The 14,945-nt window shown below is 37.3% G+C and overlaps 1 protein-coding gene across 1 annotated transcript in view; it reads right to left on the bottom strand.

The window, feature by feature from the left end:
- Window positions 1-14,945, bottom strand: part of FTO (FTO alpha-ketoglutarate dependent dioxygenase) — a 221,115-nt gene that overhangs the window by 114,615 nt on the left and 91,555 nt on the right. The window contains exon 8 of the mRNA XM_083870085.1: window positions 9,946-10,070. Within this exon, the coding sequence (XP_083726211.1) occupies window positions 9,946-10,070 (125 nt within the window). The remainder of the gene's footprint in view (window positions 1-9,945; window positions 10,071-14,945) is intronic.

Genomic DNA, 14,945 nt, shown 5'->3' with positions numbered 1-14,945 from the left:
TAAAATTAACTGTAACAGTCTTGTAGGTTATAATTAACACTGGGAGGGTAGCACCAACTGGATGAAACACATGGCATAATTGATGGTGAAACTGGAAATTAAGGAAGCTAACAATATCATTACTGTGCACATCACTTTAGTGAAACCTATGCTTTCCAGGGGTTAATTACAATCCCCTTCCAACGTACACACTCTGACGGGGAGTGGATGAGTGTCACAGCTAGGAGGAGGCAGGTTTGCTGGCAAGGCCACCTTGCACCTGGACTGATGTATATATTGTTTTTTTTGCCTGGAAGAGATATACATGTCAAAGCAGCAGCACCAGCACCTGAACATCTGGCAGCAGGCACACTGTAGCTCAGAGATAGATGATTGCTCAAGCCTCGTAGAATATTTCATTTTTGCTGCAGCCAGCAGACTTAATGGCAAAGAAGAAAAAAAATCCTCTGTGAGATTTCACTTAATGACACACATTATTAATTTAAATGACTTGAGCAAAGAAAAACATTTTAACTTTATATTGCTGTAACTTAGCAGCAAATTAAGATTTTTTTTCTTTTTAATCAGTGTATTATCATTTTGGTTTATTACATTAGTCTTTAGAAAAAAGCAGAGCGATCTTTTTAGAATCTCACCTTTCAAGGGAATACTGAACTGAAGATGCAATGCCAGTTAATCAGAAATAATACTATAAACTGCTGCCATCTTTGGGAAGGTGAACATGCAATTCATGTATCTGTATCTAAGACTCTACTCTCTAGCCAAGGCTTAAAGAATCATTAGTGAAAATTATTTTTTTGAATCCCTTAAATTATTTCAATGAAACTTTTTTTTGTCCCTGGACAACATATGAGAAAACGTACAGATAAATGATACAACAGTGTCACCTACAGGCAAGCAAAACAGTCAAAAACCTCCTCCAATATTGCACCCTCTTACCTCTCAAATCCTCCTCCTCCCCTGCTCTCCCCTCCTCCAATCTCCCCCTCAATCCCTAATAATACACACCTGGATTTGGGGATTATCCATCTCTCCAAGTAGAAAAAGAAGGGCAAATACCTAAAGTGCTTTCAGGATGGCCAAATATAAAATACTTGGATCTTTTATGCAGTACACCATGCCTCAGAGTAAACATGCTGTGCAGCCAGCAAGTCATCTACACTGCACTGGGTACTTGGATTGCTTCACCTCTGCTCAGCACTTGCTCAAATTCATGTTAACTAGGTGGTCAAAAATTATTCTGATAAAAATATTTTTTATATCTCAGGGAGATCAAATGCTGACGTTATTAAATATGAGAAAATAAAAATGAGAAAATGTTGGCTTGCCTAAAAACAACTGGCAAAAATTTTAACTGTATTGTCCAAACTTGTACAAAAAACCAGAATAATTTGGCACTAAATCTAACTCCAGCATATCATGGGCATAATTGATGGATCCATTCTTCTTACCCTTGCAGAAGAACTAGAACACTCTCTTATTGGTAGCTCTCAGAATTCTAAGAACTCTCATTTTCTAACAGAGTACTCTTTTCTCCTAGTATTACTGCCCTCACTTTAACACTCAGTAGACTTTTCTTGGCTTCTCCCACAAACTCTGCATTACTCAAGTAAGTTATAATAGGATTTTCTTCTACTATTATTACATATGCTCTAAGCAGTGTTCCCATTTGCAGCTGCTGTCATTCACCAAAATAAGACAAATAATATAACAACTTATGCTCTGTAACAGATCCCCAAGTTCTCTGTTTTTACAGAACCTCTTAAGCTTAAGAAATGCCAACTTCCCTTTTTAGCTATATTAAAACATCATCATACTTTGTAATTTAATAATTCCACAGCAATGATACATTAATTATTGAAAATTCATACAAAATGAAAGGAGCAAATAATAGTAGCCAAATCAAACTCCTCAAATGCCCAAAAGATCTCATTAGAAGTGAAAATAAGCAAGTAAATCAAATCCTATTCTCTAGTTCATCTTATTTTCTCACATTAGTTGATACATCCCCAAGCCATTCTTTGACCTCCTTGTGGACTGCACTTCCCTCTCTCACCAATCCTGTTGGGATTGCCCAGGAATCCACCCTCTCTCCCAGCACATGATTGTGCTGCCATAACTTTACTGCAAGCACACTGCAGAGCAATGCAACAGCTTGATCCTCCCTTTTACCCACACTAACCCCTGACATTCACTGGCTTATCACCCCCTCACCACCACAGCCTGGACTGCTCAGAGCATTGACAGCACCTTGCTCAGTTTCAACATCCATTAAGTTTTGGCTGCTCCAGAAGTGCCAGCAAGGGTACCAATTAGTGTCAGCTGCAGCAGTTGCTTTATGTGATATACACACCTGCCTACCAGGGCTGGAGAAAAGATGCATTTTACATAGGCCATCAAACAGATGCCCAATGGGAATAATCCTTGGCACCACCTACCTGAACCAGATTTAAACTGCTGACCTGAAAACAAAAGGCTTTGTATTCCATTGCCAATCCCTGGAGCCATCAAGCTCTATATATGTGGAAAAACTTTAATAACACAAGGCTGACAGCCTTTAAGACTTAAGTCATGAACTTATGTAAGCATCTGCTCACTTACACTCATGGCATGACATGATCAGCACCATTTGGCTGGGTAAACCCTTTAAGTTACCCTCTGTTACCACCACTGGTAATGGATACAGATTATTTAACACACCTCCAGATTGAACATTTAACTCAGGTTTATGGCAGGTAAAGCTAGGACAATAATGGTACTAAAATCATTAAAGCCCTGTTTGGATAAGGCTCCTATTTTTTTACATTAGAGAGAATTCTGTCTTCAGATTCTTTTAATTTTAAATGTCTAGTTTTAGACAAAGTTTTAGCTCACAATAAGTTTGCCAGTAGTTTAATGAATGTTACATACCATGACATCAGCACATTTTGCTGAAGGCAAAGGAAAGAATGGATTGATGCTGCAGAAGAAATAGACCTCAGTGGATAAAGTATAATAAATCTATGATAAGTTTTCATTCACTGGACCACTCACACCTTATCCCTAGTTTGTAACACCAGGCCTTTATCTAATGTGGGCAGCTACAGAGCACTGTAAAACACACTGAACTCTCCCAGCCCTTCTCCTTTTCCCCTGCCTCTGGTAGACACCATTCTCTCCTACAGAAAGATGACAGCAGATGCTAATGCTACTTTGTGGTTCAACTGTCTGATGATGTGACTAACACTTGGTCTCTACAGATTACAAATTTGTCACCTCTGTGATCCAGTCAATCTCCAGTATCCTGTAGCCTGGAAATGCAATAATCTCTATTTCCAGCATTCGGGTCTCCCAATGGTAGTGAACAAATCATTGTCAAGCCACTGGAAAAACAACACTACCTATCTTTCTTGTACTCCAATTATGAAAGCTTACATAAATAAGGAAAGTTCACCCATGCTGACTTTAAAAGCCTGTCCAAGTAAAACCAATTATAAAAATCATAAATAACTGAACTATTTCTGATAGAGTGGGAAAAAATTTTGGAAGCTTTAAATAAGCTTTCTGAACACACTATAAATAAGGACTAAATTTGTGTAATTTTCCAGTTTTGGAAGTGCCTTTGAATTATTTGAAAAACTCATCTAGCGCAAGAAGAAAAAATCATGGAATCAAAAAAGAAAAATTGTCAAAGAAGTTCCATTTGGTAGTTACTCACGTATAAGATGATCATGCATCTGTCTATGGATTTCAGAAGTGAACCATTAAAATTAAACTAAAATGATAAATACTCAGAGTAAACAATCCCTACGAAGTGCCTTAATGACACAGTGACACAAACAAAAGCTACACACAGAGACACAGAGCTGAAGTTCTGCTCCTTTTGTTAACCTGCCCTATAATACCATTTGGTTTAGGCTGCTACACCAGGTAGCTTTTTTGCACCATATTTCTGCGTATCTAGTGACATCACAAGGTAAGAGGCAGGATTTTCTGTAAGAAGCCACAGCTTGTAAACAGAGAGTCTTTCCAAGGGTAAAGGGTCAAGACAGTTTCAAAGGAACAGCTAAACAGCAGCATTTAATCAAGCTGCATTTCCATTGTTCTGAAGAGTACTTGTACCTATTGATCCCAAGCTTGGCTGCTTCAAAGACTCCTCCATGCAAGGAACACAGGTGAAAGACAGAGGCAGTAAAACAGGAAGGGTCACAAGGAGCAAAAGAAATCTGGCAATAAGCAACTGGAGAAAAGTCAAAGGTCAATCAAGGCAGCTGATGTCTAAGCATAACTACAGCAGACCACCTGACAACTTCATCGACTTTGCAGTGTTTTCTCCATTCATTTGAGAGCTGCAAGGTTGGTTTTCAGTCTGAGTCAAAGCATCTTCTTGATTAACATATAGTATTCAGGATTACTCAGCCACAATTTACTTTCTGCGCATTGTCTAAATGCATTTACGTTCTGAAAACCCGGTTTCTCTTACATGCTGGTGCTGAACAGTTTCATTTTCTTCTTTTAACCAGTAGTCACACACATACATCTAAAGCATGAATGTCAAAGAATCCAAATGTAATCTTCTCCTTCTCTCCCTCTGATTTCCAAAATGGTGGATCAAAATTTTGGTGTATGCTCATTGATAACTTACTGACACCCACTGTCCAGAGAGAACTGTTATCAAAAAACACACTGGAGATCATACAGCTCTGTGTACTGAGATTCTCACTAATACCAGAAACATGGATACTGGATTCCACAACATGGAAAAAAATAAATCTGTCAGTCTCATGTTACACAAAACAACCACAAGTTTTAAACAACGCAAATACTTCCCCCCACTCTCGGACAAACTTTGATATCTCTGGTTTGTAAAATCTTGGCTACTGGTGTAGCTCCTATTGTAGTATTTTCTGAAGAGTTCACATTATTTCATACACTTATCGTCTTGCCAGGACTGTGAGAGTTAAAAAAAATTTCCATATTCTTCAACCAGTCTTTGAACTGGTATTATCACATTTCATTTGAAAAATAGCATTCATGAGTTTCTGAAAATACATAAAGCCTGTGACAGAAGGGAAAAAAAAGCTCTGACTTTCCCAAAGCCCGTGCTAACTTCTTAACTCATCAACATTTCCTCAGTTACAGAGGAAACACGGTCCTTCTTTACATCAGCACCACTTTCTCCTACTGGAGCTAAAAAGAGTAAAATCTACCTCAATTACCTCATACTTATGATCTAAAATTCCAAGGTATAGGGAGGGTGGGCATAAGAAGAAAAAATGAACTTTTTCTTCAAAACAGAAAATAAAATATATAAGATCTTCCACTTTGTATCATATTTACATGCACACTATTTCAGGCTTCCACACTAAGATTCTTCATTTTTCTTATTATAGAATTGAAGATTTTCATCCAGATCAGGACTCAATTTTCTCACTAGGTACTTATAATCTATTTTCCTATATAAATATCAACATAAAAATCCAGATTTAATTGTTGAGAGCTAAGACTATCTCTGTAGTATTAGTACTCATTTTAACTAGGAAAAAAATGTATACCTTTAAATTGTTATGTCAAAATTGTGAGATCTAAGAAGGGGTTTGACAAAAGCAAAAATACTGAGGAATTACAGCTCACATCTGACTTGAAACCTGAAACTAACATGATTTGTCACAAGTAAGAGGTTCTTTCTTCCACTGCCATGCAAAAATGCAAGAATATAAAAATTCTAGAAATAGTGACCCAGTCTACAAAATATTATGGGTTATAGAATGACCCCATAAAAAGAGATTTTTGTTGTGTTATTTTGATGATGGAAGGTTATAAGTTATTGATTTTTACAACATATAATCAATTAACACTTTTCTGCTGTTTATCTCATGAACCAGAAGAATTGTGTTTATGTTGGTATAGATTATTTATGGAATGTTTTTTCTGTTTTCACTGTGTCAATTTGTCATTAGATGATGATTTAGAGAGAAGATTTCAGAATTTGGATAAGTAGCACAACTATGAAAATTCAACAATCATAAATTATTTTATCAAACTTTCCACTTCATTATGTCTTTCTCCAAAACTTTACATTTTCCAGTATCTGGCTGAATTTCCTCTAAGAGAAATGGTACATTTTCACTGAGTGAAATAGCAAAATGGACATTAGAGTCTATGTTATAATAAAACCATTCTGGACTAATACAATTTTTCCATTTGAAAACCCCATACTTTGGTAATGGTTTAATTAACCATATTTTTTCCTAGCAGTCAATATTTTCAATGCAGTTAAACACTACCCTTTAAATTAATCTCTTGTTGATTTATTGATGACAAATTAGTTTGGTAGTAAATGTATGTCTATGAAAAATACAACAAAAACCTACTAGCAATTAAGTGCAGTATGTCATGCAAGCATTAAAGACAATGCTATTATAACATAATACAAGTTCTATTAGGAGAAATACAATTGTATTTAAGTACACCCCAGTTCTCTCAGGCACTTACTGATCAGGAAAAGTGTAACATCCTCTCTTGAAATTCAAGTATTTTTTTCTTTTTCCCCCTGTTTCTTTGTGATATAACAACTTTTCTGGTTCCAGTTAAAAAGTAAAATAAAAAATCTCAATAACATCATCAACATGGAAAAATATTAAGGTCTTTTTTAAAAATGAATCAGGTGCAGATATTGAACTGTACTTTCTCATCCTTTGTCTCACTTTTCAAATGATAATTTCTTCCACAGCCACCATTAAATCTTGATCTATTCCAGCTCTCTGTATGGGTCATTGATTCTAGATGTACCATGGTTATTTTTAAATGTTTCCCTTTCGTAGAGAAAAAGAGGGCTGTCTAGAGCCAGATGGGTAACTTCACACTTCATTTATCAAACCCAATGCATTAGACTCCACCCTCTCTTTCCCACTATTGCTGTTAAATTTCCATATAATTTGGTAACAATTTTCATTATCATACAGTGACCCTAAAAAGTCTATCCAGGTTTGCATGGTTAGTCCAAAAATTCACAGCTGTTCTCTTCACCCTCTATTTGTTACAGTAGAATCTGAGGTTCCCCTCACTTTATAAGCTGAACAGTGACCTTCTGTAAGCAGAGGTCAAGAAGGGGTCAGTTCAAAGGGCTAGAGCAGCTCTTTAACAGCTATAACAACCTGTCCATCAGGCACTATCACGCAGTATAAACAAATCTGGGGCTTTGGAAACTCTGGACCATTTCTGTTAACACTCAGAGGACATTCACTGAGTCCTACCTGAAGTATTTTGGATCACTACCACTCAGAGAACAACTTGAATCCCTGGAACACCTGCTCAGATGCTTAAGATACTGATGACATCTTTGCATCACAAGTCTATGAAATGGTGAGTGCAACACTAAGCACACTGCCATGTGTTTTGGGCTGTGGAGCTGAAATAAAATCTTAAGGAGTAGTTTCAGCTCATTAATATGCAGAAACACTGGTACAACTTAAAGCAAATAACACTAGAATAGGCTTTAACTGAGTAGGTACATACCAAAACAGTTCATATGCCTTTCATTGGGAAAGGCTAAATTTCCAAAAGTTCAATCAGTTTGTGTTAGCAGTTCCCAATGTGTATTTTTTTTGTTTGTTTTTTTAATTTCAGCTGTTAACGACACAAAACACGCGAAAGAACAGAATGACTACATAACTCTACAAAGACCAAGTGCAGAGTGAAGTTTTCTGCCAGCTGCCCTCCCTTCATTGACCTAAATTTCTTGAAGTTGTACTGCTCATAATCTGCTCTCTAATGCACAATGTAAGGTAATTAGAGTCATCTGTATTTAACTTCCACAGGAAAAAAAAAATTCTATTATCTAATCTAGCTGATCCCCTGATAGCCTGTTGAAAGTAAAGTACTGTAACCTATTGCCTGCCCTTTGACAAGTGCTAATTATTTCCTGTCCAAGCACATTTTTCTCATGTAATTCCAAAGTACACAATAGACTGATCTCTAAAACATGGGCAGCCCTGCTCGTACCACGGCGGACGTTTTATAACTTTCAGCACCGTGTGCTCCATGGCTGCCACAGCCAGTGTTTCATTCCAGACACCGAGCTGGGGCTTTGATGGAGCCAAGTGAGGTGTACAGTAACAGCCTCTTTATGCAGATCATATGGATGAGACTCCCAGATAGGTCACTGGGATGGGAAACATCAAATGGAAAGAAAAAGGATTATGGATATTTAATACTCAAAGGACACTTTCTTTTAGAACTTTCAAGGCACAATGCTCTTGAAATTTTCTTTCAGGTGTTTAGTTTTAAGGAGGCCTGCACTTCATCTGCTTGTGCCTCTCCCACCCCCCCAGGAGCTGCAGCTTTGCTGTGTCAGAGGCTGAGCTACGTCTCCAACTGCAGCCCTGGAGCTCCCGGTGAGCAGCAAGCCAGGCCAGGCACACTGAAACTCACAGTACCTCTAAATTACTCATTATTGCCATGGTTTCTGATGACTTTGTATACTAGGAAATCATTGTTACACGAAGTGAACTCTAAAAAGGTATTCCACTTATTAGAAGCTTGCTTTCTTGTTTCACAATGAAACATGTCCCACAGAAAAGCTTTAAGTGATTTCCTCTGTTTCCAACAGAGCTAAAACATTTGCATTATTGAGTAAGCATGGTGATGGAAGGCAAAAAACCAAACAAACAACATCCCACTCAAAAAAACGCAACCAACCATAACAAATAATAATAATAATAATAAAAACAACCAACAAAACCCCCATAAAAATCCCTTAAATTGTTCAAGAAGAAAAACATAAACCCCACATGATAATATGGAGAATATTTTAGAGCCAGCTTACTCTGAAATCTTAAGTGAGTAGCGTATGCAAACGTTCCATACTTACTGGAACACAAACTTACAAAACACAACCTGTAATTAACCAAATAATTATATGTAAATATGTTCAATTTTTATCTGAAGTTTCTAAAACGTTTCCACTTCATTTGCTGTATTTATTTGGAGCAGAAAAGGTACCCAAGTGTCAGACCCAAAATCTACAGGTAACATTTAAAAGCAATCTCAGTCTTCAGGAATTACACCAGCAAAATACAAGAGATCTCCCTTAACTTTACTTAGTGCAGGGGAAACAATCATGCCAGGTAAATTTGAATAACAAAAATCTGATTTAAAAATACTTTTGACTAAAAACTGAATTTAACTGTAAGTAAGGAACATCTCCTGGTTTTAAATAAAAGCCGTATATTTGGCAGAAAAAAATTCATAGACTGCTAGATATTTTATGTAAATATTAAATAAGAAAATAGTAAGAGATTAAAAAAATAGTATAAACCTATAGCTTTTAGACATAGACATGAAAAAAGGTGACATCAACTCATTCAGCAGCCTAAGAGAAGGAAAAGATGGAACATGGTGGAAATCCTCTTTCATTCACCTTTTCTGAACAAACCAGAAGTATGGTGTATGTGGTTCTTCTGAAATGCATTCAGCTGATTACATTCCAGTAACACAAACCTTTCCAAAAACAAACACAAATGATTTTTAAACACAGTTAACAGCATCTCCTGATGTATGGCAGTGAGGTCTCTTTCAGAGTTCAGGTGCAGTAGAACACCCCACGAGATGAACTCCATTGCCCATTTCACCCAACACCATCCAGCTCACACCAGGAGGACACCGCAGGGAAAGGGGAGGAGCACGAGGGAAGCAGCCAAGAAGTGGAGTTTTAGCAGAGGATTCCAGCAAAGAGCATGGCTCATTCTGTCAGCAATATGTGGAAAACCTGAGGGCACTTTAGGTGGCACCACTCCTCAGACCTGAGTGCTGCCTACCCAGCTGTTATCAGTGACCTGTGCTGTGAGTAAGGGAGCAGACTACCCCACAGAAACATGGACTATCCCATTCAAGGCATTAGTACTTGAACAATGAAAATTTAGTCACTTTACCCCACTTATGGGGATTTATAGGAGTATCTCTCACCTTGCTGTCCATTCTTGACGCAGTTTTTGTCTCTCCTTAAGAAGGAGCAGGAAGCAGCTGATGGTCTCTTTCCTTTGTTCCTCAATTTGCTGCTCTTTTCTAACTTCAGAGAGGACCAGACTTGTCTTAAAGGGAGGAAACACATAAAAATTATAATCTAGAAATAGGAAACAATGTGTAAAATTAATAAAAAGCCCATAAGCAAATAAGGACAGTAAATCAATAGCTTTTTTTATTACAGTTCCACTGCTGACAAATCAATACAGTAAATGATGGTTAGAAATGGCCACCATATATTTGGTATTTAATCAATATACATGGCACATAAGGTAAACCTTAAAATCTCATTGCCTTAAGTATCACACTAAGACATTGTGCATTCTAGCCCACATTTTCTTGAGGCATAGTTATTTTCTAAATATTATCTTATATCAAATAATATCAGAAGTATTTTCCACAATGTAGCATTTGTTTGGGGGATTTCACGCTCCCCTTTGCTCCTTGGTAAAGCTGTTGAAGAAAATATCTGTTTGTATATTATCTACTGAATGCAATTTCTGCTGATGTCCACATGTTCTCTTTATCATTAAATACTTCAAATAAAAAAGTAATAAAGTCTGTTCACATATGGGATAAATTAAAAAGTGCTCAAAAATACATATACACATGTATATATATATATACACATATAGAGATGCAATGGATTTAAATAATCTGTGAAGCAGGATGACACTCAGTCTCTGCAGATCAAATGTTACTGCCCTTCCCAAACATTGTGTTGACAGTTAATATTGATGTAAGAGAACTGGGGATGTTCTTATCACGCTTCATCCTCCCATCAAGCTAATTCCAGCTCCCTCACTCCATCTTTGCTTACTGAATCCTGCACCTCATTCTCCTCTTCCTTCCCTGCACTTCCCCATGTCTGCCAAGCTGGGAAGGAAATGGTTGATGCTCAGCTACCAACCTGTCCTAAATCCACCAGTGCCCACATCTCCTCGATGTGCAGCAGAGTCTCCACAGCAGAGACTGAGAGTCTTTTCCCTAAATGATAATATTATATTGCCTTTTTCACCTTAACCAGCCTCCAATATACATGCAATTATTTTTGATATTCTAACCTTCAGCCACATGTTCTGCAAATGTATCAAAGCATCTAAATGCTTTTGAGAAGGATGACGGAACAGATGAAATTATTGCATAAACCTGTTTTCTCATCACAGAAAAAGAGGCAAAAAAAAAGGTTTCTAGCCTGGGAAGCTGTGAGTTTGAAAGCACAACCAAACATAACAAAGAGCTGCAATTCCTATTTCTAGCATAACCTCCCTTATTGGAACAATGTGACAAAACATGGCATTTTGTCTTCTCCTCAACATCATATACACATTACATTCTGTCCTGCCCAACTAATTCCCTCTGGGAATTCTGCAAGAGAAATTATTAAATTATTGTTATTATCTTCAGTTTGTGAAAACAGAGAGATCTATCTCCATTCAAAGAGGGTTTGGGGTTTTTTTTCCACAACAATGATATGCAAATTATACACTTCTTAAAGCTATGTAAAGTAGGAGTAGCATTGTTACTGCTATGGTCATTTCAAGAGACAAGCATGACAGAGTTCACAAAGACAGAAAATAACTTTATTGCACCAACATCACATGCAAAGAACAAAAAGCATCTTTCTCCTCACCTCTCAGCTCTATCAGTTGGCCTACCAAAAGGCATTACCCCATCATATGGGACTTAAACATCAAAAAGAACATTTTCTTGTAAAAACCCCAAATGTTCAAAACTCTGTCTACACAGATCACATTCTTGACCCTGCTCTGACATTACAAAGCAAACAAAAAGCCAGAGAGCATTTTCAGATAAGGATTCCCTGACATGGGTTTCCCTTGCACTGACCTACAACATCTTTTCCACAAGCTCTAATATCCGCCAACTTCAACAGCCCTGACCTCAGAGCCTCACTTCCAGCAGCTGCACAGTTTAAAGCAAGGTTTGATAGAGGACTTCAGCAAGTGAAACACACTCACATGAGCTGGTGTACATTCTTTAATGGTGAAAATTAATACTCCTTGTCATTCACAATAAATGTATCTACTAAGGCTTTAACTTTTATATTTATCGTGTACAAGTCATAACAGAGCACTAAACCAGAGTTTACCCCTGTATTATGGGATGATCAGACTGTATCCACACACCTAGGCTACAGTCCACCAAGATTTCCCTTTCAGAACGTTTGGAATGACATTTTATTCACAGAGAGACAGGAAAATCCACTGGTGAGAGTGAGATGTGTGCTGCTCAGGAAAGTCCCAAGTTTAATGATGCCATGCCTCATAAAACTAAAACTACAGTTATTTGCTGCAACAAACATCAAGATCCCCTAAATAAGTGACTCAAAGTGCAGAGCATAGGAAACTAGGAGGTGCTAAAGAATTTTCAGTTACAATCTGATGGAAAGATGATGTTAAGAGAGTATTATTAGTCAGAGATGAGTGATCACTTCTCCAAGTATTAACAATCACACTGTATGTGATATGGTATGAATTCAGTTGACCTGGTCAAATTGCAAGTTTGGTCCTGAGTTTCACTAAGTGAAGTCTCCTCCATCTCCAGAAACATCATCATTCCGGAAACTGAAGATAATTTATTTGTTTACTGAGAGAACAATTATATTGCTCCAGCCTTCTGTTAACACCTTTCATTTATGTGGTGATGTACATGGCTCAAGTCAAACGCATAGTTTGACACTGACATCATAAACGCTTCTTTATTGAGCCCTGTGAGTACAGTCACAGCTACCTGGAGGGTGAAATAGTATTATTAAGCAACATACAACAACAATACATAGCAATTTAACTGATTTACTTGTTTTCTAAGAGTGCTGAAAGGGCAGTAAGGTCACCTGGAATGCCAGTGCAGGACTTGATGTGTAGCTTTTACAGAGCCATTTCTTAATAACTTACTATTCTTATAATCACAATAAAAATCTCGAATTGTAACAAATAAAGCAGCATTCTGGGTAAAATAATACTACAAAGCATGTTCCTTTGAAAGTTGTTTTTTTTTCCATGAAACTTGTTTTGGGATTTATTTTTAACAAGGGGATTCAATATATACCTTGACTGATAAAGGTCAAGGGTTCAAGAAACTTGGTCAAAGATGTTATCAGCTGGGAAAGCCATTTCCTCACATCAACACTGATAAAAATCCATCAGAAACCCGGCTGATACCACCCCTGCTCTAAAAAGCAGGAATGACCTTCTTTTGAACATCACTATAGAGTTGCACATCCCATCAAAGAAAATCTGATCTTGTGTCTGAATTCTTATAATGACAGATAATTGCCTGCAGGGGCCCCCTTCACCCAATGCTGAGTGAAGCCTTCACAATTCTGAACTGGACTCAGCACTGACTCAGGGTTTTTCAGCACACTTGGGACTGCAGGACAGTAGAATAAATAAACAATGCAACCAGCCCTACAGCCTGTCTTATCTCATCCTTGTGTTCACAGAGATTCTTGAGGGTGGTAATGTTTACAAACTGGTGAAACTTTCTTTCTTCTGCTTCCTGAGCTGGCAAAAACATATCCTGGACAACCTAAGCAACGAGATTACACAAATCACTTATCACTTGTGGGAAGCAACTCCCTGTCTCATTGGCCAGCATACCTCTTTAATAAGCAGTACTGCTAGTATTTTCAGTAAATCTTACCCAATTCTCCTTACAGATCTGTTAGTGTATTTAGGGCTTTTCCTGTAAAATCCAAATGGCACAAAGTCTTAAAAACAAATGCACAATTCACCTCTGAAAAAGCTCAAAGCTATGTACACACACATACATATATTTGTATATGTACACATGCATCAGGAGCAAATCCAACTTTTTATGTTAAACATAGTATTTAGGAAACTGTATTCTTTGCCTTCCTCCTGGTACAGCACAACTAAATGAAGGCATATCAGGCAAGAGCCATCAGAGCATCTTCTCTCATTATGTAAGAAAGGAAGGGTCTAAGATTAGATTTCAAGACACCAACACCCTATTTCTCTCATTATCACCAACAAAATAAATCAGTGACACAGGACTGAATAGAAACTGTTATAACCAAGTCTTTCTATTCACCCATGATATACACACAAAATTAGATACCTAACAAAGCTAATCTAGGTATTGTAACAGGATTACAGTAATATTTTTTCCTTAGATACGCAGCAAAAAACCCTCTATTTTAACATCCATAGGCCACCACCCTGCTGAACTGTGTATCCTGGGTGAATATCACAACAAGCAAGGGAAAACCAACATCTAAACACTCCAAAACCCACACTGGTACATTTTCAATCCTATAAAGCTAGATTTTTTCCTTCCTTCAATACAGACCTCATGAGGAGTCAGACGTAAGGTTAGAAACACTGTATAACTGGAGACACAAAGCTTAGTGTTCTGTCAAACAAATTAGCCTTCAGTCTGAACTAAAGCGGCACTTGGGACAGTTTGCCTCTTGGTCCTACTTTATTGGGTCAACAAATCAGATTTTTCACTCTAAGTTAAGATTTAATTTACCCACCACCAGTTTAAATAGGATATGCTTCTGAATCTTTACCAACCATTTCTACTTTAATATAGCAGTCATCTCTAAAAAAGCAGTAACTAATACATAAAGGAAAAACAAAGAGTAAAATCTGTAAGCAGGGCTAAAATGTTATTGTGTATTTTCCCTGTTATTTTTGTCATTTTACTTGCTTTCAGTGAAAAAAGTATCCTGTTGAAATTCTATGCAACTAGAACATGGTCCCTTTTAGAAGGGAGGGAAAAAGAACCTGAAATCTATTAAGCTACATTAATTTAACATGTTGTAACTCCTCCATGATAAAAATAGCTAGTAATTGATTACAAAACCCTCCTCATTTCTTCTTTACTTTTAAAATTTCTACTTAAAATACCAGCAAATGCACCCATTTTCATTGATACAGTGGAAACAGCCAGCGTGG

Source organism: Zosterops lateralis, assembly GCF_965231275.1.
Source record: "Zosterops lateralis genome assembly, chromosome: 12".
Classification (NCBI taxonomy): Eukaryota; Metazoa; Chordata; class Aves; order Passeriformes; family Zosteropidae; genus Zosterops; species Zosterops lateralis.
This window is presented reverse-complemented; position numbering and strand designations above follow the sequence as displayed.